Source organism: Olea europaea, chromosome 1 (genome assembly GCF_002742605.1).
Source record: "Olea europaea var. sylvestris chromosome 1, O_europaea_v1, whole genome shotgun sequence".
NCBI classification, from domain to species: domain Eukaryota; kingdom Viridiplantae; phylum Streptophyta; class Magnoliopsida; order Lamiales; family Oleaceae; genus Olea; species Olea europaea.
In genome coordinates, this window is record NC_036237.1 from 18,500,314 (window position 1) to 18,524,193 (window position 23,880).

General features: G+C 32.6%; 1 protein-coding gene and 1 pseudogene across 1 annotated transcript; both read right to left on the reverse strand.

The window, feature by feature from the left end:
• Nucleotides 1-5,686: 5,686 nt before the first annotated feature.
• LOC111396265 (protein DETOXIFICATION 16-like) lies at nucleotides 5,687-9,435 on the reverse strand. The gene is made up of 8 exons (XM_023022651.1): nucleotides 8,542-9,435; nucleotides 7,174-7,718; nucleotides 6,847-6,933; nucleotides 6,622-6,678; nucleotides 6,286-6,524; nucleotides 6,065-6,183; nucleotides 5,897-5,983; nucleotides 5,687-5,820 (listed from the first exon to the last, which is right to left on the reverse strand). Exons 1-8 carry the CDS (start codon nucleotides 8,806-8,808, stop codon nucleotides 5,752-5,754), a joined length of 1,470 nt encoding a protein of 489 aa, XP_022878419.1. The 5' UTR covers nucleotides 8,809-9,435; the 3' UTR covers nucleotides 5,687-5,751.
• A 474-nt stretch (nucleotides 9,436-9,909) lies between these two features.
• Nucleotides 9,910-21,435, reverse strand: LOC111405428 (annotated as a pseudogene).
• Between the last annotated feature and the right edge of the window lie 2,445 nt (nucleotides 21,436-23,880).

Below are 23,880 nucleotides of genomic sequence, written 5' to 3' on the forward strand. Positions count from 1 at the left end.
TGATTTTTGATAGAATCTTGATTTTGAAGAATCATAAAAAACTTTGAAGGTTAGAAGTATTAAGTTTTTAGGATCAAAAGATGAAAATTCATGATCCATATCAAGTTTAAGAATTAATTATCGAATTTGGATAAATTCTTAATCACAGTTTCTTGATTACATACACGTGAATATTTAGGGAGGATCTTGAATTTTTAAATTAAAGAAAATTTTGTTTTTGTTTTTTTTTTTTTTGGATAATTCTTGTCACACAATCTAACATGAATAGCGGTGATTTGGTCGTGGGAAGGGGTGGGATGCGAAAATGATTGTTTTTTTCATTTTTATAGTTCCTTTCCTTTTTATTTGTTCTTTTTTTTATCATTTTAAATAAGAAAAGGAAAATATGTTGAAAATAAAAGGTTATGTACCTCACAATACTTTTGGAAAGTTTTGAGACGCCAAATGCAATTTACCTTTTTTTATTTATTCAAAGTGAAGGCAAAGTTGTCTTTTTATGTGATATTAAACGTCAAAATGGTCGGGCTCTGTCAATAGTGACACACCATGCATATTTCTTCAAATGTTAGAAATGTATAGGTTATTTTTAAAGGTTGAGGTCGATCTACATTGATTTTGGAAGGTTGAGAGCTTATTGTAGAATATTAGAAATGACTGAATTGCTGTTATATGTAGAATATTCGAGAAGAATATGTCATTGTTTGATTCTCATTATTTATAAAATATATTTTTCTCTCTTGCTTCTTTTTAACCATAAATTTTTCAATAAAATAGTATTAAACGCAAATTCAAAAAATTTCTTTGTTTTTTAACCAACATTCTCCATCAATCTACTATTCCAAAATACATTCTCAAAAGAAAATAGGGTTCAAGCATACTCGTGTATAAGAAGCTCATTGTTGTGCGATTGAAATGAAAGGAAAATTGACAATTTCTACGAGATAGAAATTATAATTTAAATATTGAAAATCATTTTGATTTTGATAATTTCTTCTTCTTTTTTTAATTGTGTTGAATCCATAGTTTGAAATGGACAATGACCAACAAACACTTTGACTTGACTTTTGCTCTTTAAATTTCAGTAATCGGCATAATTTTTCCGAATCTTTATATGCGTAGTTAGTTTAGCAATAATTGGCTACGTAGAACTTGATTATATTAAAATGGAAATTACTTGAGGGAAATTTTCATAAATGTCACTAAGTTTGAAAATTTACAAAAAAATTCATTTTCACTAAAGATGCTCAAAAAGGTCACTTTTGGTGTGAAATGTTCAAAATACCCTTAGTGATACCTTTTTAAGAGCATTTAATGCTTAATTTGAATGTTATTAATGTTATGGTATGATGATTTAATTTGTATATTATAAACATTGGATATATGATTATTATATAACGTAATATGAATTTTGGTATTAAAAAAAATAAAATAAAATAAATTAAAAGTTAACATTAACACGCATCTTCTTATTATTGAATTCATCATTCATTTTGAGATGTTAGCTATTAGAAATTATTTATATTTTTATCTTATACATTATATTCTATAAATGTTAAATACAACATGGTCATTTTTATTTAAAATTTTTGAAACGCTTATTTATCGATGTGTTTGGTTTTTGAAATATTTTTGAAGGGTAAAGTTACCAATATCATTTACAAAATGTGCAGATTTCATATTTAATGAAGTATTGAGTTATTTATTTTTGGGAAAATGTTGTGATAATGTAGTTGAGAATTGATTATGACCTTTTTTCTTTCAAGGTACCAAATACATGTTTTCAAGCTTTCCTATAGTTTTGACAATTCAACTATCAGATAGTTCATTTCAAACTGTTGGGTTAGATGTTTCAACTGTCGAACTCGACATTTAAAAATTGTCGGAATAGACAATTAAACTCTAGAATTCGACACTTGAAAACTATTAAAACCGTAGATTTCACCTTTTGCTATTGCATAAATTTAAATATTCGAAAGTTCTACTTTCATGGTATTAAATATCGACACATTGATTGTACAGAATTCTTACCGTTGCAATCTTAATATTTCAAGAATGAGTAATCATTTTAGATTCATCATGTCGCTTGAAAAAGCCGTTCGATACGTATTTCCATTGTCTCACCATAGTTGTTGTACCCATGTGGAAAAGAACTTAATACAATGGTACAACAATGCAAGTTCAATATTTCTATTTAAACGTGTTGCTACAACTTATCGGTTGAAGAGTTCAAAAGACTTATAGGATAGATTCGTTAGGTAAGTGAAAGATTGTATGGGTATTTTGAGCGATTAGGTTCTTCATTTTGGGTATGAGTATTATTCATTAGCCAACGGTACAATATTATGACGAATAACTACACAAAATCTTTGAAATTAATGTTGGACAACTCTTTAAGTATGTAATTTTCTAGCTTACGAAGAATTGCTTCAAAAAATATGTTTACCTAATAATGTGTTTGGTGTGAATGTCTAATTAATTAAAAGTACCTTAAATAAGTTTTAAGAAATAGATGTATACAATCTAGCTATATGTATAATAATGTTTCTTATCGATACCCACATTGGAGACAACGGTGCCATCGAGGCACCAATGAAAAATTGAATGTCGTCGTAGGTGTTTAATCTCTCCAATTATTTACCTTATTGTTGTGGAAATATTAGCTTTGCAATAGAGAAAACAAATATAATAACTATGCCAACATAACCAAATGATGGCATTGTACATTTTTATGTTATATTATCATTTTCGTTTCATTATCGTTTGCAAACATCAATCATGTAGCAGTAATTCACAGCAAAATTCTGACGTGGATAGATTATTTCATTACATTCTTAACTTGTCCATGGTTTCTTTTTGCATGTCTCAATGCTAGCATTATACATTCTGCATTTATATTATCATTGAAATTGGTTTACTATTTGAAGATATTAATCGTGTTGAAGTTCATAAGCAAAATATTTCATTACATTCCGAAAGTGAAACTGTCGGTCCCGACAAAAGGTTACTATCATTGTCGACAGTTGGTTGTAAACTTGACTACAAATAAGATGCATAACGATATGCTATTGCATGACATTTGGTACAGATGTTACAAGATGAATCTATGACAAAATTATAATAAATAATTATAATCAATGACGTACACAAATTTTGACCACATAAATGGTTGTCGAATTTGTGGAGATGCATAAACACAAATATATACAGCCACCAAAGCGTATTTATAATCAAATTCTTAAATAATTGCCCTTGCTATGGCCACAAAATAGTATTTATCATATTATTAACAAACTTCTTGAGGCACTAATTCTTGACTTTCTTTCTTATCCCTTTGGTGTATGGAGTTCTGGTAGATGCTATAGGAAAGCGAACGCATATAGATTGCGAGCTTTTTGTGTTAACAGTATCGTTGTCTTCAACGGGTCTGATGGTCTCCATTGATATATCGGGGAAACCACTTACGCAAATGTTGTATGGCCGAATTACTTATCTAAAATGCATAATAATAACATAGCCCTTGTTTGAGCCACATTTTGGAGGGAAAAATGAATTTTTGAATAGTGTATTGATGAGAAATGTGTGGTTAAAAATAAGGAAAAGTTCTAAATTTAAGTATAATATTATTTTATTGAAAAATGTGTTGTTAAAATAATATAAAAATATTGTAGTCTATGCATTTTTTATAAATAATGGGGCTCAAACAAGCTTATAGTAACATTTGCATATTAACGAACATGTAATCGATTCCTAGTTCGTATACTAAGGAATATTATGCGAATCTGAGAGAACAATGTACAACAACAAAGTAAAAAAGTCAGATCATAATAATTAGTACATGTTAATGCGACAAACACGTGTAAGAAAAACAAAAACACACATATTATTCGAATGAATCAACATTAGATATATGGACAGACTAAGGATGGCAATCGGGCTTGTCGGCTCGAAAAAAGCCTGAGCCGACGGATCAAGCCCGTAGGCCTTCATAAAATAAAAAAATTTTAAGACAGCAACCTGCTACCTATATATTAAAAAAAAGCAAAAAACAATATGTGGAACTCCAAAAAAAAAAAAAAAAATTAAAAAACAAACCCCCCCACAAAAAAAAAAAAAAAAAAAAAAAAAAAAAAAAAAAGCAAGCTTGCCCGGCTTGGCTCAGAAAGGCCCGAGCCAAAAGCTTGGGTTGAGCCTAATTTCTTGGATCAAGCAAAAAGCTCGGCTCGGCTCGAGACCGAAAAAAAGCTCGGACATTTTCCCCGAGCCAAGCCCAAGCCATGAATTTCGGTTCGACTCAACTCATTGACATTCCTAGGACAGACTACCCAACTGATCTGTCAAGAAGTTGTCATATTTTACGAAATACATTAAATATCGAGATCAACAATTCATATTGACAAATGACTCAACTCATCTGTTGGTCTTTAGTTATCTGTCGAGAATAACTGAAACGAATTGTCTGGAACAACAGTTCAACTCAATAGATAGGTCCCATAACTGATCTGTGGAGTAGTTATCTATTGAAAATTCATAACTGTCAAGACTTTTATTTTGACAAATTAAATAGTCCACTTAAAACATTTGAACATAGAGGACAATACGATAAGATATCTCAATTCACCATAAATTGTAAAAATCAATACTCCCACATGCAAGGCAAGGAAATTAACATAAAAGAGAACAAGAAGAATATTAACGGGAGGAGGAATAGTTGAATCTCTATCACTACCGTGGGCTAAATTCATAGATAATTTACATAAACCTTAATGTTAGCATTTTCGTAGAATTAAAAAAATAGACAACAAAATCTAAAAAATGAGGCATATTGTACCAATCTAAGTCAAAAAATACGAACAATATAAAAGCAAACACCCCTAAATGTGAAGAATCAGAAGAGAAAAGAGCAAAAAAATGCAAAAGGAAATAAAAAAGGAAACCTCAAGAGATTAATGGTGGTTTTCGTCAATGGTGGACTGATTAAGGTGGTCGTTGATGGCAATGGATTGATTAACGGTGATCGTCGACTAGCGTGGGCTTTTGATGATTCGAATGAGAGAGAGGCGAGTAAGTTTAGGGTTAGTGAGTGCTTGATTGATAAATTGTGTTGTATTTTTTGTTTTTGGTTTCACCTTTTTTTTTTTCTTGGGGGGGGGGGGGGTTTAAATTTTAAAGTTGAGTTATTGAATGTTACATTTTCTTAGTTTTTCGTACAATTTTTCATATAGTTAAATCTCATTTAATGAAGGATATGTAAGTTATTTAAATTATTCTAAGGGCAAAAATGTCCAAAAAATGACAATCTTGCAAATACTTTAAAAAGTGACATATTTGAATATACAAAACAAAAAATTGACATGTAGTGTAATTTCCTCATTACTTAATAATATTGTTCATTGAAGCTTGCAATTGTTTCTATGAAAGTGGTGACGCTGGCATAAATACTCATGTTTCGAACGTGTTAGTATACGTTTCCCTTTTCTTAAGGTTTTTTAAAATGGTTTCTTTGTTTTAGTTTAAGTTAAAATGTTATTGAACTTAATTTCTAATTTTAATAAATAAAAGAAACTTATTTTATAAAAGTAATTTACACAAGAATAACTGAAATAACAATAAACTTTCAGATCAGTCCTCAAATTGAAATTTATTCCAAATTAACCATCATTCCATAACATTGGCAAATACGCTATCATTCTACAAAGATAATGAACTTCTATTGTTTTTTAGTAATCACAGTCATACAGCATAAACTTGACATCAACAGACTAAACCACAATTGTTAATGTTGACCTTGGATTTTTGAACTCTATCTATGGCCTTTTTCGCCTGTTTGAGAATGAAGTTCAAATTTAGCTAATTGGTATGGAGAAGTAAGAAATGTATATTAATCAGTACGCCTCACCTCACTATCCCAATTAGTGCAAAGATTTACCATCAAGAGTGCAATGGCTTGAATGGAAAGTCCACAAATAATCCCCATCCATAGTCCCTGCTAACAATAACCAACAATTATAAGCTTAGCTTCATTAGGCATGTGTACTTTTTCGATAGATAGGGACAGAGAATCCACCAGTCCTCCAACGTGAATGACGAATGCAAAAAGCACAGCAGAAGGTATTCCCACAACATAATAGGCTCCAAGGTTGATGAATGCACATAAATTTTGCCATCCGCATCCTCTAGCCGCCCCTTAAAATTGGTAAGTACAACACTTTATAGTCTATAAAGCATGAAACTACTGCTTTTCTCATATAAATTTTACCAACTTGGAAAGAATGATGCAGACTTTACCTGATAGCACACATTGAAATCCGTCCAGAAAGTCGGACAATGCTAATATAGGCATGATTTTTTCTACATATCTGATAACTTCTTCGTCGTTGCTGTACAACTTCCCCCAAACATGCCGAACCAGAATGGTCGTTGTTCCAACAATTACACCCTCTAAAATGGCAATCCCTGTTGCTACACATATAGCTATACGTGCACATTGTGGGCGCCCAGCACCCAATTCATTTGAAACCCGCGTACTATGGTATTTATTAGAAGGAATGGTTGTCACAATCTGATATATATTGAACAGAATAGAAACAAAATCTTTTCGTAGAAACGTTCATATTTACTGACCTTATAGCACCACCCAGACCGACTGAGATCATATACACCATCCAACACGTGTTAAGGCTGTTGAAAAATGGAAGAAAGATAGTAAATGATATATACCCTTTAGAGCATGTTTGGCTCTGCTGCTTCTACAAAAGAAGTTGATACTACTGAGAAAAGCCACAAAAGAAACTAAGCCAAAACACTGCTTATTTCATTCTTCGAACTTGAAGATTGACAAATACAAACCTTATAGATAATACTGATGTCTCTAGTTTTGGATTTGGGAGAAGACCGGCTAAAAGGACTACCATTTCAAATGACCAGTATTCCAAGCTGCACTCCAAACAGTCAGCATATACTCTTCAAACCATTTAAAGACTTGAACAAATGCACATTACAATCGACCAAAAATGGTAAAAATAGAATGATACGTGGGGCTTTTTTGACGAGATGAAGATAAAATTAAGTTTGTATGCCTTTTCAAGTTCTGCCACTAAATTGTTGAACTTGATATGCTTCTCAAGTTATAGACACCTAATCATATGATATAATAGGAGAAAAAACTGAAGTTACCATATCATTATTGCTGAAGGAATTGCAAGCTTTAAAAATCCGAGTAAATTATCAAAGGCTTCTCTTGAAAAACCTATGAAAGTTTCTGAGCAAGCTGAGGAGAACTTGATATATAGTGCCAACAATAGCACATTGATCCAATATGAGATGGCATTAGCCAAAGCTGCTCCTTTGATTCCAAGCTCGATTTTAAACACGAAAAGCCAACATATGAAAATATGCAACAAAGCTGCGATTCCAGAGCTTATCACCATAGGAATTACAATATTTTGTGTCTGCAAAAATCTGTTGAGACATTGGAGGATGCCATAAGGAAAAAGGCCCGGGATCATCCAGCAATTAAATACTCCTGCTCCAATAGATATATCTTGATCTTGACCAAAAGTTATAAGAATGGTGCTAGTGTAGAACCAAATGAATGAGACGGGAATGCTAAACGATAAAAGAACTAAGATTGCTCGTTGGGTGTAAATACCGAGCATATGGTATTGTTTTGCCCCATAGGCTTGCCCAGCCAGTGTTTCCAACGCACTGCCCATTCCTAGCTTCAAAAGGTAGTGAGAAATCAAGTCAAGATTCATAAGTACTTTCAAGACATAATATGCTTAGTTTAGCACGAACAATGAGCAGAAACCGTAGTTATCCCATCATGAACTGACTCTAATGTTTAAATCTTAAGCATATTGAGCTGTGTTTTAGTTTTGTTTAAAAGTGTTGTTAATCCATTCTAGGGCATATCTTATGTTGGAAATATAAAACCCAGAAGTATGATCAACAATTGCTCGCAATAATGAAAATAATACTTAAACAGAATACTTGAGAATTATGCAAGATCAAGCCAATTTTTATAATAAAATTCGTCCACGAACTCTAATAACCAAGACTATGGTACTACAAAATATAACTGCAGCATGTTTATAAATACTGTTCTTGAAATGTGAACTACGTTCCTTCCTGTATAAAATTTATTAGAAGTTTGAATTGCAAAAAATTGCATTTTATTATTTATTTAATTCTTGTAATCTCACGGCTAGCATAGTATTACAATTTATGGTGAAAAGCAGTCGATTTTTGACAATAAGTACAAATATTTTTGACATTTCTAATCAAACAAGAATGTTAAAATTCAATCTGGATTACAACTAATTTGTTTCAACAAACACCCTCCAAACAGAACAATATGTGCAAATATATAAACCTCATTTGTAAGTTTAAGCTTTTAGATCGAATTGCTATTTTGAGCTTAGTAGGCTACGATGGGAACATCTGAAGATGTCAGCAGATGTGGAATTTCACTGAATTCAAGTCTCGGCTACCCATTTAATGAAATTTTGCACTAAGAAAATAAAAGAACTACAAGGTATATACCAATACACTGAAGCCAGTGACGGAAGCAAAAGAAGTAGCCATGGAAGCACTAGAGAGAGGCAACTCTCCCAAGTGGCCAACAAACATAATCGAAATCACTTGTAAACAATACTGCAAAATGTTTACTACTATCAAAGGCAATGCCAAATTTAACTGCTGCTTTGCTTCTCCTATCAACTCTTCAATAAAATTTGAATGACTTTCTCCATGCCTTGTTTGTTGCTTAGAAATTAAAGGAGAGACAACAATACCCTCTTCTTCTTCCATTGATCCAACCCAAATTCATTACCAGACACACACTAACCATTTCTACAAAGCTTAAATTAATTAAAATATAGGGTAGTTTCCTTTCACATCAATAAAATTGATTTCAACAAGCTTGCATAAATTAATCTAATTATTTGAGATAAAGTTGCTATCAAGAAGTTCATTGACGAATTTTTAGTTTGAATTTCACTCATTAATATTTCAATTATTATTTAATAAAAGGATAACCTAGGGGTACTTTTTAAAATGACTACGTCAACATGTTCATTTTTCACTTTGACCAAACTTTTTTACCGGTCACCACAATAGCCTTTTCATGCTTAAAAGACAAAATTACCCTGTTATCTCAATACTTGAAACGGTTAATAATCTTATTCTACATAGTTTGTGGTTGACTCTCCAATCACGGCTTCCTTGAAGCCAAACATTTTGTAGTGTTATACCCCAACCTCGCAATATAACAATATTTCCTTGATCAATCTTTGATTGGAAATGTCTTATTAATATGTCTAAATCTTGTTCCTAATAACTGAACTAGCTCAAGGACAATATTGCTCTCCGTTGATTAGGCGAGACTTCTTACGCTACATTTGGTTCTCTCCTAGTTTGTCATTTGACAACATTACTCTCTTTATGGAACCTTTTTGTCACAAACTGTCACTTCCTCTACCGGACATTAATCAGGTTTCTAGGTTGTTTCTAGTTTGGCTTCGTACGCCAATGATTTGTTCCTCCCTTTATCTTGAAAGAAAATAACATATAATGTTGACACCATACCAGGCTCAATGATTTGGCTTCATACTTTTTTAAGTGACACAATGATACCTTGAGAGATTAATACATTCCTTCTCAATCACAAGGGTTCCTTCAGGCATCGATTATGCACATCGTACCAGTAGACAGTTGACAAGGACCCCAAATCTTGGTTGCTGTAAAGAGATTTATGGAGAAGGCTCAACAAATTATAATACATTTGGGAGTGCAGCCCAATCTGTGAACACACACTTGGGGCTCAGATAACTCCATGAAGCACATAGAAGAGGCATAATAAACCTCAAGGAGACGAATTCTTGTATTAAATAAGCTGCTGACACTAGGAAATCGCATTATAATGAGCAAATTACAATTGGTGTGGGGTACAAGAGAGGGTGATATCATCGTATAATTAAGGCATCCAAAAAATCAAGGAGAAATGTACAATCTGCCATCTTGTACCCCTTAGTTATGTGACAAGATAAAAAAGCTGGGGCTTGACAGGGAGGCTATTGGCCCCACATCTCTATCCCAATCCTGTGACTGAGATAAATAAAACAGGATTAAAATGCGAAATTTGGGTCTCAAGAAAAATAGAACTCCAGACGTTGGCATAGCTGCAGACAAACTTATTTTCGTAATTATCAGTAGAAAGAAAAGGCATGGAAATTTTCGTCCATCTAGGCAGCAGATTCCTTTGCAATCTTCTCTGCCTTGGCAATGACCTCTTCAATTGCTCCAACCATGCAAAATGAATGTTCAGGAAGGTCATCATCCTTTCCATCCTAGACTCCCTGTAGATAACAACAATCTAGCAGTCAGCCGTGTTAAACATCACAAAGGAAAAAAATAAAATGTCAACCGAATTAAAAAGCCAAAGTAAGAAAAATGCAAAAATCAAACATATAGACAACCCAGAAACCTTATAGAAACATAGAACATCAATCACGACATTTCATTACGTTAGATCATATATTGCTGCATCGAGTCCAAATAAGAGTTGTAAAGCTAGCTTAAAAGAATAATTGGAAGGAAAGTGTATAGCACGAGCTGCAAAGAGATCATAGGTACCTGGAAACTATCAACGCTCTCCTTCAACTCGACATTCTTGCCAGGTGCACCCGTGAAAGCTTCTGTAACATGGAAAGGCTGGCTCAAGAATCGTTGAATTTTACGAACACAAGCAACAGTCAATTTGTAATCTTCACTGAGCTCATCCATTCCAAGAATGGCAATAATATGTTGAAGATTCTTGAAGTGTTGAAGAACTTTTTGAACTCCATGTTTGGTCCTCTCCCAAAATGTGAGGGGAAAGCATACGGGATATCAAATCTAGCAGATCAACAACAGGATAGATACCAAGCTCAGAAATCTGACCCAGATGAAAACAAACAAATTATATAGGTGGACGTAATTTTTATTAACAGTAACTTGAATGAACTCCAGTACCAGTCGCGATAACACAGTAGTGGCATCCAAGTGAGCAAAAGTTGTTGTAGGAGCTGGATCTGTCAAGTCATCAGCAGGTACACAAATGGCTTGGACGGATGTAATAGAACCTTTCTTAGTTGTAGTAATACGTTCTTGAAGGCCTCCAAGATCTGTAGCCAAATTTGGTTGATAACCAACAGCAGAAGGGATACGCCCAATCAAAGCAGACACGTCTGAGTTGGCCTGCAAGAAATGTTATTGTGAGAAATTAGAAAACTAATACAACATATAAATTGATCAAAAAGTATCCACCCACAGATGAACACATTGTTTTAATCTCAGAAAGTAGGACCTCCATAAAATTAATTTTCCAATTGAAAGGGAAACCACTAAAGAAATATTCAAAGATGTGTGTTACCTTGATTCCAGTAACCAGAATTTGTTGTTCAGTTGCTTGCTCGACAAAAGCAGGAGCTTCACGATGAATTGGCAAGTAGATATCCGTTTCTGTGGCAGCATTCGTTTGTCAGTAATGCCAAAAGCCATCTTTAGTAACTAAATGCATTGCTTATCTTATAAACAACAAATAACTCACTGATCTCTCCTTTATCGTCAATAGGCTCCCCAATGACGTTCATGATACGAGCCAATGTTGCTCTACCAACAAGAACCTACCCATCAATAAAGGAAAAATCCAAACCATTGTTGTATCGTATCACCACAGCATGCACTAATTAGACCATGCAACATAGTCATTTAACATCAACATGACATGCTCTAATTTGATTATTATGCATCATAAACATCTGCACAAATTAAAGGCAACATTATATACAAGAACTTTTTGAAGTAATATCCAGCAATTCCAACTAGAATAAAAAAATTTATTGATATCTAATAAATCTCTTTGCGATGCCCACCAATTGGAATATTGATTTATGTATTTGCTTGGACTTGATCTTCTTTGAACTTTCGGGACTTGAACTCGAATTTATTTTTCATTAACTAGAAGACTTAATCTTTTTGGCATTTCCGCAACTTCAACTTGACAGTTGACAGAGAACACACTTCTCTTTTATTCATTTCTCTTCTTCCAGACTAGTTTCTTTTTAACTCTTGAACAAGACTTTATGTCCTATTTATAGGGGGAAAAAACTGCAAAAGCTTGTTTTCAATTCCACGTTAGCCCTTGTTATATTTAAAATAATTTTAAATAAAATCAAATGGGTTTCTAACAATTAATTGAGCTATATCAGACTTAACTGGCTATTTAGTATTTAACATTTTATGGCCCAAGTCTTGAATTTTGAAATTAGAATTCAATTTCATCTAGAACTCTTGCTGTAGATTTACATCATATCTTTTATAAAATTTTGATTTTTTGACTAATCTTTATTGCATAAAAGAAGTTGAACTCTATTTAACTCAAATAACAGATACTAAAATTACATTTATGCCAAGCCAACTCTGAGTTGAATTTGTTAGAACAAAAGTTAGAGCATGTTTGGCAAAACTTATTGGAGTTTAAACTTCGAAGCATATTTGGACGCAACTTATTGGCTATCTTATAAGCCACATATAGTAAGGAACCTGCAATTTGTGTGGCTCACAAGATAGCCAAATAGCTTCACCCGAAATATGGTCAACTATGGGTATTGGGGATTATAAGCTGTGCACAAACATGTTTGATTTTTGGTATTTCAAGTGTAAAAAGTAATAGAGAGGGGATTATAAGCTGTGCGCAAACATGTTTGATTTTTGGTATTTCAAGTGTAAAAAGTTAGAGAAAAAGAATTTAGTCAAATTATCTTGAAGCTTTGTGCACAAAGTATAGAAAGCAAGAAATTTCCATCCCTTTGCTCAATCCTCAACTTTCTTCCCTGTAACTCTCTCTAACGTGTGTACATGTGTGGGTGTGCTAGTGCATGCATTATAATTTCAAGTTCTGACTCGTCCACTTTAAAGTCAAAAGCAAATTGTCAATAAGATAATCATTATAAGTTGATAGTTCAAATTCTAAACAAAATCAAGATTTGTTTATTTAGTTTGGAACAAATGAATCTTGAAATGGCATTTGTAAAATAAAGGGATAAACAAATAAAGCAAAACAAGACTTTGAGTAGCACGAATAAAATAAAACAAGACTTCAGACCATAAAAGATAACTAGCCCAATTAAGTACGATATAACACAATTAATTCCAAAGCCTAGATAATTATTAGAAGGCCATGAGTTTAACATAATATTATTGAAAATTAAAAGGGGAAAACGGAAAACAAAAATAGCAACACTAGCATGATTTTTTATTAATAGAACATTAAGTTTTGTCCAGAAGGAAAATCTATTCCTACTTCAAATCAAATAAAAGAAACACAAGTCCAAATCTTGAGTACTAAAGTCCAAGAATTATGCCATGAACCCTCTCATATTCAGCAGTCAGGTAATAAGAGGCACGTGCATAAAACAAACTTAAAAGGGAATTTGATCCACTGTATTTGAAAACTAAATTTGTGACATTTTTCGTCAATTAATGCATGAAATTGTTGTACATCATCTTGACAGGCAATAATCACTGGCACGGACCAAACTGGATTTGACCTATGAAATTTTATAGCTCCTAAACTCTAATGGTCAATCTTGAATACAATCATTTTCTTTTATACAGAAAATGTTAATCACAATTTACAAGCATCTAATCTAAAACTATAGAAAATAAGCCCGGCTTCAGAAACACGGGCAAAATTCATAAGCTTTTTTCACATATTCAGAGCAAAAACTCCTAGAAGTCACGAAAGAGAATTCTTAATTACACACTAAATTATTGAGTTCAGGAATGTCGATTCATCGATCCATCAATGCGTTGCCGAACAAACAAACATACAAAAAACAGTTTATTTAAAAAAATAAAATAAAATAAATTAGATCTAATCCCCAAATCCCAGCCATCAAAGCGCAACAATTTTCAATAAAATAAATGAACACAAATATCAGGGACGAAACTCACAGTGATGGGGAGCCAGTGTTAAGCACTCTCTGACCACGAACAAGCCCTTCAGTACCATCCATAGCAATACACATCACAACATCCTCACCCAATGCTGTGCCACCTCAAGGACCAGCCTGATCTGATTATCCAAAACCTCCAAGGCCGTCAAAATCGGCGGAAAACCCTCGTCGAACCTCACATCAACCACGACAACGATCACCTGGCAAACCTTCCCGAACGCGCATTTTCCAGTGAACTCATCAGACTTTTTGGATGGTGGATTAGAGGGGGCAGCGGCAGAGGTTGAATACTGAACGGGGCGGTGTAGGAAGTGGCCAATGGGGGAAGAGCGAGAAACAGTGGGGGTTCTAGATTCGGGAGTTGAAAATGGGGATCTGGAGAATCGAGAACGCGAGGAGGAGCGGAGAAACGAGGCCAGGAGCTGTGATAATGGGGAATTTGGTCAAGGGAGAGTCATGGGAGGACGAATACAGTGAAAGACAACAAGTGTGGGTTCGGGTAATTGACATAGAGAGTGACAGTGATTTATTTCTTATTTACGAGAAGAACCATGCTCTTGTGCCAGGGAGGGTTTTGATACCCTCACTGACTTATTCTCACATTTGAGGGTCCGTGGGGCCTTTTCTTGTATTTTAAATTCACCTCGAGTCCCATCCGACTCCACACCTATGTGAGAATCTGTTAAAAGGGTGGACAAAAAAGCCTTGGCATAGCAACATATTTCTTATGAGAATGTGCTCTAATTTTTACTGCATTTTCTTCAAACGACAGCGTATAAAAGTTCTAACTTTTGTGACACTTTTTGATTTAGCATTTTCAAAAATGATCATCTTTTAGCCCTTGTTTGAGCCACATTTCAGGGGTAAGAATGTATTTTAAATAATAAATTAATGAAAAATGTATGGTTAAAAATTAAAGAAAAATTTTGAGTTTGAGTGTAATATTATTTTATTGAAAAATATATAGTTAAAAATAAATTTTAAAAAAAGGGAATTTTTAGAAGAATGACAATCAAGCAAGGACTTAATAATTTTTGCAAGAATATCACTTTCAAACTTTTTTGTCCCACTAAAAAATTTAAATATCTTGCATATCCTTAATTAAATATGATTTGACTAGATGAAAAAGTCATAAAAAAAGTTTTAAAAAAAAGGGGCCAATGTTTGTTCAAAGCTGAAACTATACTATTCTATTTTTTTTTTTCGTATTTGAATTAAATATTACCTTTTGAGAATAGAAAAGAAAAAGAAGAGCGTGTAAGAACTATCGGTTGGCTATTCAAAGTTGAAATTATAATGTTGGTGCATACATATGTGGAATTGTGATCAAGATGTTATTCACAAGGCTCAATTAGGGGGGGAAACAAATAAATCTTTACATAAAATTCAAACATTTTGTGAAGGTGGCTTAGCCTCAATTACAGGAGGTTTCTTTGGTGGTTCTTCAATCACTGTCTTGGAGGTTGGTTCTGCTTCCAACTCCTCTTGCACGGCGTAAGGTGGGAGGACTAGCCAAGACCAGCCCCGATGCCCAATTAAATTTGTAATGCAATTTTTATTTTATTGTTTTATGAAATTTTTTTGTTTTCTGATGAAATTGTTTTTTAATGTATAATAAAAAATTATTCCTTGGCTCCGCCCCTATCCTCTTATCAGTCATTGAAATTTTGTCTCCTCAATTTTAATAGTCTTCGGGATAGTTATTAGAGCTGATTCGACCTATAGAAATTAAATAAATTTAAATTTCATATATACCAACATATGTGCGAGAAAATAGAAAAAAAAAATCAAAATAATAAAAATACTAAAGAATCAAATTACGATCGAAAGACAAGAATTTGTTCAAAACTTCATCCGAAATGATGCTTATAAAAGTGAGATGATATATAATATATTTTACTATGATAAGATAACATTTTGATAATACATAATTTATTGTACTGTATTTATTTATTTACTTATTGTTATATCACTTGTTTATTATTGAGCACATATATTAAGAAGCCTATGATTACTTGAAATAACATAAGATGAATGATTGTGTTGAGAAGTATAGTATGACATAACTGATATACTGATTATAAATAATTTGTTCATGATTAATGTATAGGGATTAATACCTAGTATTGAAATATTGTAGTGTTGACATAATCACTATTCATGTTTGCAATTTGTCCTTACCACAGAAATAGTTAAACACAATCATACGAAGATTAGATTCCACTTGGTCGTCAAGTACTTCATTTAAACCTCTAGACATAGTGGTGTATATTTTTTTATAAGTTTAACGGTTCTTTATTTATCAATGAGTGACATCAATTTGATTGATCAGAATATCTTATTAAGTTGGGAGCTTGAGAATTAAGCGTAAGTTGGGAGCTTGAGATCAACTGCAATTACTTGAAAGTTTTTATTAATTTGTAATTTTAATTAAAGCTCCGGAAGCTTATGTGCAATTAAATCAATTGAGACCTAATTTGACATGGACTTGGAGATTGAATTTTTGCCAATAAGAATTATATAAAGTAATAAGAATTTTGGTAAAAAAAAAAAAAAAAAAAAAAGAATTTGAAAAGTTAACATAAACATATATCTTCTTACCATTAACAAATCCAAATTCTTATAAATCTTCTTCATTCCTTTATCAAAAAGACATTACTATTGGATTTATCATCCATTTTGAAATGTTAGTTATTAGAAATTGTTTATATTTTTATCTTATAACTTATTATTATGTGAATGTTAAATACAACATGGTCATATTTATTTGGAATTTTTGAAAATTTTATTCATTGATTTATTTGGTTTTTGAAACATTTCTAAAGGTTAAAGATACCAATATCATTTACAAAATGTGAAGGATTCTATATTTAATGAAATGTTGAATTATTTATTTTGGGGAAGATGTTGTGATGTTGTTGATAATTGATTATGACCATTAATGTTTTTAATAATTTCTTTCAAGGTACCAAATATATGCTTTCAAGCTTTTCGATAGTTCCGACAGTTCAACTGTCAAATAGTTCATTTCAAACTATCAGGTTAGACGTCTCAACTGTGGAACTCGATATTTAGAAACTGTCGGGATAAACAATTAAACAGCCGGATTCGACATTTGAAAACTATTGGAACCCTTGATTTCATCTTTGTTATTGCGTGAATTTAAATATTTGACAATTCCACTTTCTTGGTATTAAATATCTACATATTGATTGTGCAGAATTCTTACCGTTGCAATCTTAACATTTAGGGTATGAGTAATAAATTGAGATTTATCGGGTGTCGCTTGAAAAAGCCGATCGATAGGTATTTCCATTGTCTAATCATGGTGGTTGTATATGACATGTGGAAAAAAAACTTAATACAATTGTACAACAATGCAAGTTCAATATTTATATTCAAACGAGTTGCTACAACTTATCTGGTCGAAAAGTTCGAAAGACTTATGGGATAGATTCGTAGGGTAAGTGAAAGATCGTAGTGTTCAGGTTTTTCATTTTGGTTACGAATACTATTTGTTGGATAACGATACAACATTATGACAAACAATTACGCAGAATCTTTGAACTTAATGTTGGACAACTCTTTATGTATGTAATTTCTAGTTTATGAAGAATTGCTTCAACAATATTTTACCTAGTGACAGTGTTTGGTGTGATTGTCTAATCAATTGAAAGTGCGTTAAATAAGTTTTAAGAAATAGATGTACACAATCTAGCTATATGTATAATAATATTTCTTATCGATACCCACATTGGAAACAACGGTGCCATCGAGGCATCAATGAAAAAATTGAATGTCGTCATAGGTGTTTAATCTCTCAATTTATTTACCTTACTGTTGCGGAAATATTAGCTGTCCAATGAAGAAAACAAATACAATAATTGTGCCAATTGACCAAATGATGGTGTTGTACATTTTAAAGTTATATTATCATTTTCGTTTCATTATCGTTTGCAAACATTAGTCGTGTAGTAATAACTTTATAGCAAAGTTCTCACGTAGACAGATTTCTTCATTACATTCCGACAGTTCAACTATCGGCCCCAACAGAATATTTTTTGTTCCTAAGTTATCCATGTTTTTTTTTTTTTTTTCCATATCACAATGTTAGCATTATAAGTTTTGTATTAATATTATCACTGGAATTGATTGACCATTTGAAGACATTAATTGTGTTTAAGTTCACAAGCAAAATAATTCATTACATCTCAAAAGTGAAACTGTCGGTCCCGATAGAAGGTTTTTGTCACTGTCGACAATTGGGTGTAAACTTGACTACAAAGAAGGTGCATAACGATATGCTATTTCACAACATTTGGTGCATACGTTACCATATGAATCCATGACAAAATTATAATAAATAATTATAGTCAATGACATACACAAACTTTACCCACCTCAATGGTCGTCAATTTTGTGGAGATGCATAAAGCACAAATATATACATCCACCAAAGCGTGTTTATAATCAAATTCTTATATAATTGCCCCTACTATGGCCATTTAGCACACAATCACTAAAAAGTGTTTATCATAGTATTAACAAACTTCTTAGGGCACTAATTCTTGACTTTCTTTCTCCTCCATTAGTGTATCGAGTCCTGGTAGATGCTGTAGGAAAGCTAATGCATGTTGATCGTGGCCTCTATTAACTGTATGGTCACCGCCACAAGCATGTCGAGGACATCACTTACGCAAAAATAGTATGACCGAATTACTTATCCAAAATGCATAATAATAACATAATAACATTTGCAATATTAATGGAAATGTAATCTATTCCTAGTTTGTATACTAAGGAATAAGATGCGAATCTGAGAGAAAAAAGGTACAACAATAAAAGTAAAAAAGTTAGATCATAATAATTAGTACATGTTAATGCGACAAACACGTATAAGAAAACAAAAATGCACATATATTGTTTGGATGAAGCAAAATTGGGCATCTGAATAAATGACTACTAAACTGATCTGTCGAGAAGTTGTCATATGTTAGAAATAATTATCTTTAACTGTTGAGAACGATAATTCATATCGATAGATGACTCAAATCATCTGTCAAGAATGACTAAAACGAACTCTCCAGAACAATAGTTCATTGCAATAGGTAGGTTACACAACTCATCTGTGGAGTAGTCATTTGTCAAAAATTCATAATTGTCAATACTTTCATTTTGACAAATTAAACAACTCACTTAAAACATTTTAACATAGAGGACAATACGATAAGATATCTCTATTGCACATAAATTGTAAAAATCAACACTCCCATGTGTAAGGCAGAAAAATGAACATAAAAGAGAACAAGAAGAATATTAGTATGGAGGAATAGTTGAATCTTTATCAACCACAGTTGACTAAATTCATAAATAACTTACATAAACCCTAATGTTAGCATTTTTGTAGAACTAGAAAAATAAACAACGAAAATTGAAAAAATGAGATGTATTGTGCCTAGGCAAAAAATACGAATAATAAAAAAGCAAACACCCCTAAATCTGAAGAATCAGAAGATAAGAGAGCAAAAAAAATGTAAAAGGAAAGAAAAAACAAACCTTAAGAGATTCATGGTGGTCATCGTTGGTGGTAGATTGATTAACGTTGGTCTATAATAGGAGAAAAAATCGGAGATATCATATCATTACTGGTGAAGGAATTGCAAGCTTCGAAAATCTGAGTAAATTATCAAAGGCTTCTCTTGAAAACCATGAAAGTTTTTGAGCAAGCTGAGGAGAACTTGATATATAGTGCCAAAAATAGCACATTGATCCAATATGAGATGGCATTAGCCAAAGTTGCTCCTTTGATTCCAAGCTCGATTTTAAACACGAAAAACCAACATATGAAAATATGCAACAAAGCTGAGATTCCAGAGCTTATCACCATAGTAATTACAATATTCTATGTCTACAAAAATGTATTGAGACATTGGAGGATGCCATAAGGAAAAAAGCCTAGGATCATCCAACAGTTAAATACTCCTGCTCCAATAGATCTTGACATGGTGCTAGTGTAGAGCTAAACGAACGAGAGGGGAATGCTAAAGGATAAAAGAACTAAGATTGCTCATTGGGTGTAAATATCGAGCATATGGTATTGTTTTACCCCATAAGCTTGCCCAACCCAGCCAGTGTTTCTAATGCACTGACCATTCCTAGCTTCAAAAGGTCGTAAGAAATCAAGTCAAGATTCATAAGAACTTTTCAAGACATAATATGCTTAGTTTAACATGAACAATGAGCAAAAACAGCAGTTATCCCATCATGAATTGAATCTAATGTCTAATCTTAAACATATTGAGCCGTGTTTTAGTTTAGTGTTACAAGTGTTGTCAATCCACTACAAGGCACGTCTTATGTTGTAAATGTAAAACCCAGAAGTATAATCAACGATTGCTAGCAATAATGAAAATAATACTTAAACAGAATACTCGAGAATTATGCAAGATTAGGCCGATTATTCTAATAAAATTCGTTCAGGAACTCCAATAACCAAGACTATGGTACTGAAAAATATAACAGCAGCATGTTTACAAATACTGTCCTTGATATGTGAATTGCGATCCTTCCAATAAAAAAATTATTAGAAGTTTGAATAGCAAAAAATTGCATTTTGTTTGTTTATTTATTTATTTTTTTGCAATCGTATAGCTGGCATGGTATTACAATTTATGGTGAAAAACAAGCCAATTTTTGAAAATAAACCCAAATATATTCGGCATTTCTAATCAAACAAGAATGCTAAAATTCAATCTCGATTGCAACTAATTTGTTTCAACAAACACCCTCTAAACAGTACAGTATGTGCAAATATATAAATCTCATTTGTAAGTTTAAGGCCCCGTTTGGTACCATTTTTTTTAAAATGCATTTTTCTCTATCTTCTCTTCAACCACACATTCTTTATTTAAATTATATTACACGTAAATCAAAAATCTTTCATTATTTTTCAACCACACATTTTCCATTAATTTACTTTTCAAAAATGCATTTTTACATAAATTGTCTCCCAAACACCCTCTAAGCTTTTTGATCAAATTGCTATTTTGAGCTTAGTAGGGTATGATATTCCATCTGAAGATGTCAATCAATGTCGAATTTCACTTAGTTCAAGTCTCAGCTACTCATTTAATGAAATTATGCACTAAGAAAATAAAAGAACTACAGGGTACGTACCAATACACTGAAGCCAGTGACAAAAACAAAAGATGTAGCCATGGATGCACTAGAGAAAGGTAACTATCCCAAGTGGCCAACAAACATAATCGAAATCACTTGTAAACAATACTACAAAATGCTTACTTTTATAAAAGACTATTAAATTTAGCTGCTGCTTTGTTTCTCCTATCAACTTTTCAATAAAATTTGCACTCTCTTCATGCCTTATTTGTTGCTTGGAAATTAGAGGAGAGACAACAATACCCTCTTCTTCTTCCATTGATCCAATCCAAATTCATTACGAGACACACACTAACCATTTCTGTAAAATGTAAATTAATTAAAATATAGGGCAATTTCCTTTCACATCAATAAAACTGATTTCAACAAGCTTGCATAAATTAATCTAATTATTTGGGATAAAGTTGATGTCAAGAAGTTCATTGACGAATTGCTATTTTTAATTTCACTTATTAATATTTCAATTACTATTTAGTAAAAGGGTAACCTAGGGGTATTTTTTAAAATGGCCACGTCAACATGGTTTGTTTTTCACTTTGACCAATATTTTTTTACTGTTTACCACAATAGTCTTTTCATGCGTAAAAGATGAAATTATCCTTATATATGATATACAATTACAAAAATATAGTATTATTTTAAACGACAATACTTTTAAGATACAAAGAATTTCAAACACTTTCCACTTAAAATTTTAAAACCAAGTCACTTTTTTATCTTTTATCTATTTACTCCAACACAGATAAAAATTGTTTTATTTTTCATCTATTTCAACCTTGAAATCTCATAAATTTATCAAACGTTCAACAAGAAAATATTTTTTCTAGCTATCAGTTGGAATTGGTAAGTATATTTAAGCAAAACTGAGAAAAAATTCATCTACGTGTGCATTAACAGCCAACCCGTTGCCTGGGTCGGCTTTTTTTCCTATTTTTTATCTCATAATTTTATTTTTTTAACAAATTTGTTTACTAATGAAGATATGAGATTAGTTGCAATTCCGATTTGTTACTGTGATAAATTTTAAATGAATGAAAATGATCGATCGGTGTGAAAATGGACAAGTGAAAGACGTGTTGCTACTGCAATTGTGATAAGATTAGTACATCATATGCATAAATGTACCATGATTTGTAAAACAAGCTCAATGTTTCCCTCTCAATACGACATGGAATTAGGATTTCTATTTGACGAGTATATATCCATTTCAATTCTACCTGTAATGGTTACCTTCGAAGCAAAAATAGCGATTTTTGCTTAATTGAACCAATGTCCTACAACTTCTATTTTCGGAACTTTAGTTAAAAAGAATATCCCCGAGAGTGAACACGAATATTGCGATGAAGGGGATCATAATGTAAATGATTTTTGAGACATGGTGGAGATAGCTTGTGAGGATGATGTGACTATTCTCGAGACAATTGTTTCTCACCATGATCTCACTGTTACGTACATAATTTCCTCGATAGTTCAAGACAACATGAATGAAGATGAATTTACAAATGAGGATTTAATTACTTTATCCCGTCGAAGATATGAGTTAGGTGGGAGCTTACAGGTTGGAACGAGTACACAGTCCTGTAATTATTCGTGTGTAGTTCCCGATAATGAAGATTTGTATGTCGAGTAACTGTTTGAAACAAAGAAAATTTTGCAGGAAGCTGTGCACCGAATTTCTTTGAAATACGACTTTGAGTTTAAAGTGAAGAAATCAAACAAGTCGATGTACTCAATAATCTATATTGTCGACAGTTGTCATTGACGTTTGCGAGTTACGATGATAGATTCGAATAAGTTCTTTGTAATTCGTAAGTATGCATGAGAACATACTTGCAAAGTTGGTATTCATTGAAATGATCATAAGCAAGCCCGAGCATGGTTCATTGGTCGACAAATAATGCATAAATTTCAAGACCCATGAACGATTTATAGACCTTCGGACATTATTAATGATGTTCGTCAAGAGTATAGAGTGGTTATGAGCTATCAGAAGCCTGGAAGGCCAAATGATGAGCATTGGAAGACTTAAAGGGCTCGATCGATGAGAGTTATGCTAAATTGGTCAAGTATTACTATAATATAGGGAAAACTAATCCTGAATCGATATTTTTTATTGAGACGAAGGGTGATAATTGCTTCAAGTATTTTTTCACGACCTTTGGATAACGCATTTGAGGATTTCGAAATATGATGTGATCCCTAATTCTAATTGACAGTACAATTTTTAAGACTAGATATGAAAGCAAGTTGATTATTGCAACATGTAAAAATGCTAAATCTAAATTTACCCTCTTGCATTTGGTATAGTCGATGGAGAGAATGATCTAACGATGCATTGTTTTTTATGAAGTTGAGGGAAGTAATTGGGATGTCGAGAATCTTGCATTCGTAGCTGACCAAGGACAGTCGAAAATAAATAGTATTGTTGAAATATTTTCCCGAGACACATCATTGATATTGTACTATACACAAGGCAACCTGAAGACTAAGTATCAAGCAGTTACATCGTTGCATTATTTAAGAGAGCTGCAAAGACTTACAATTTTAAAGAGTTTGGTAAGATCATGGTCGAAATAGATAGTAAATCACATGCTAAATGGGATTATCTAGCAGAGATGGGGTTCAAAAATTTGCCACAATCACGTTTTCCAGGATATCAATACAATATGATGTCGAACAACACGGAATCGCTCAATGCATTGTT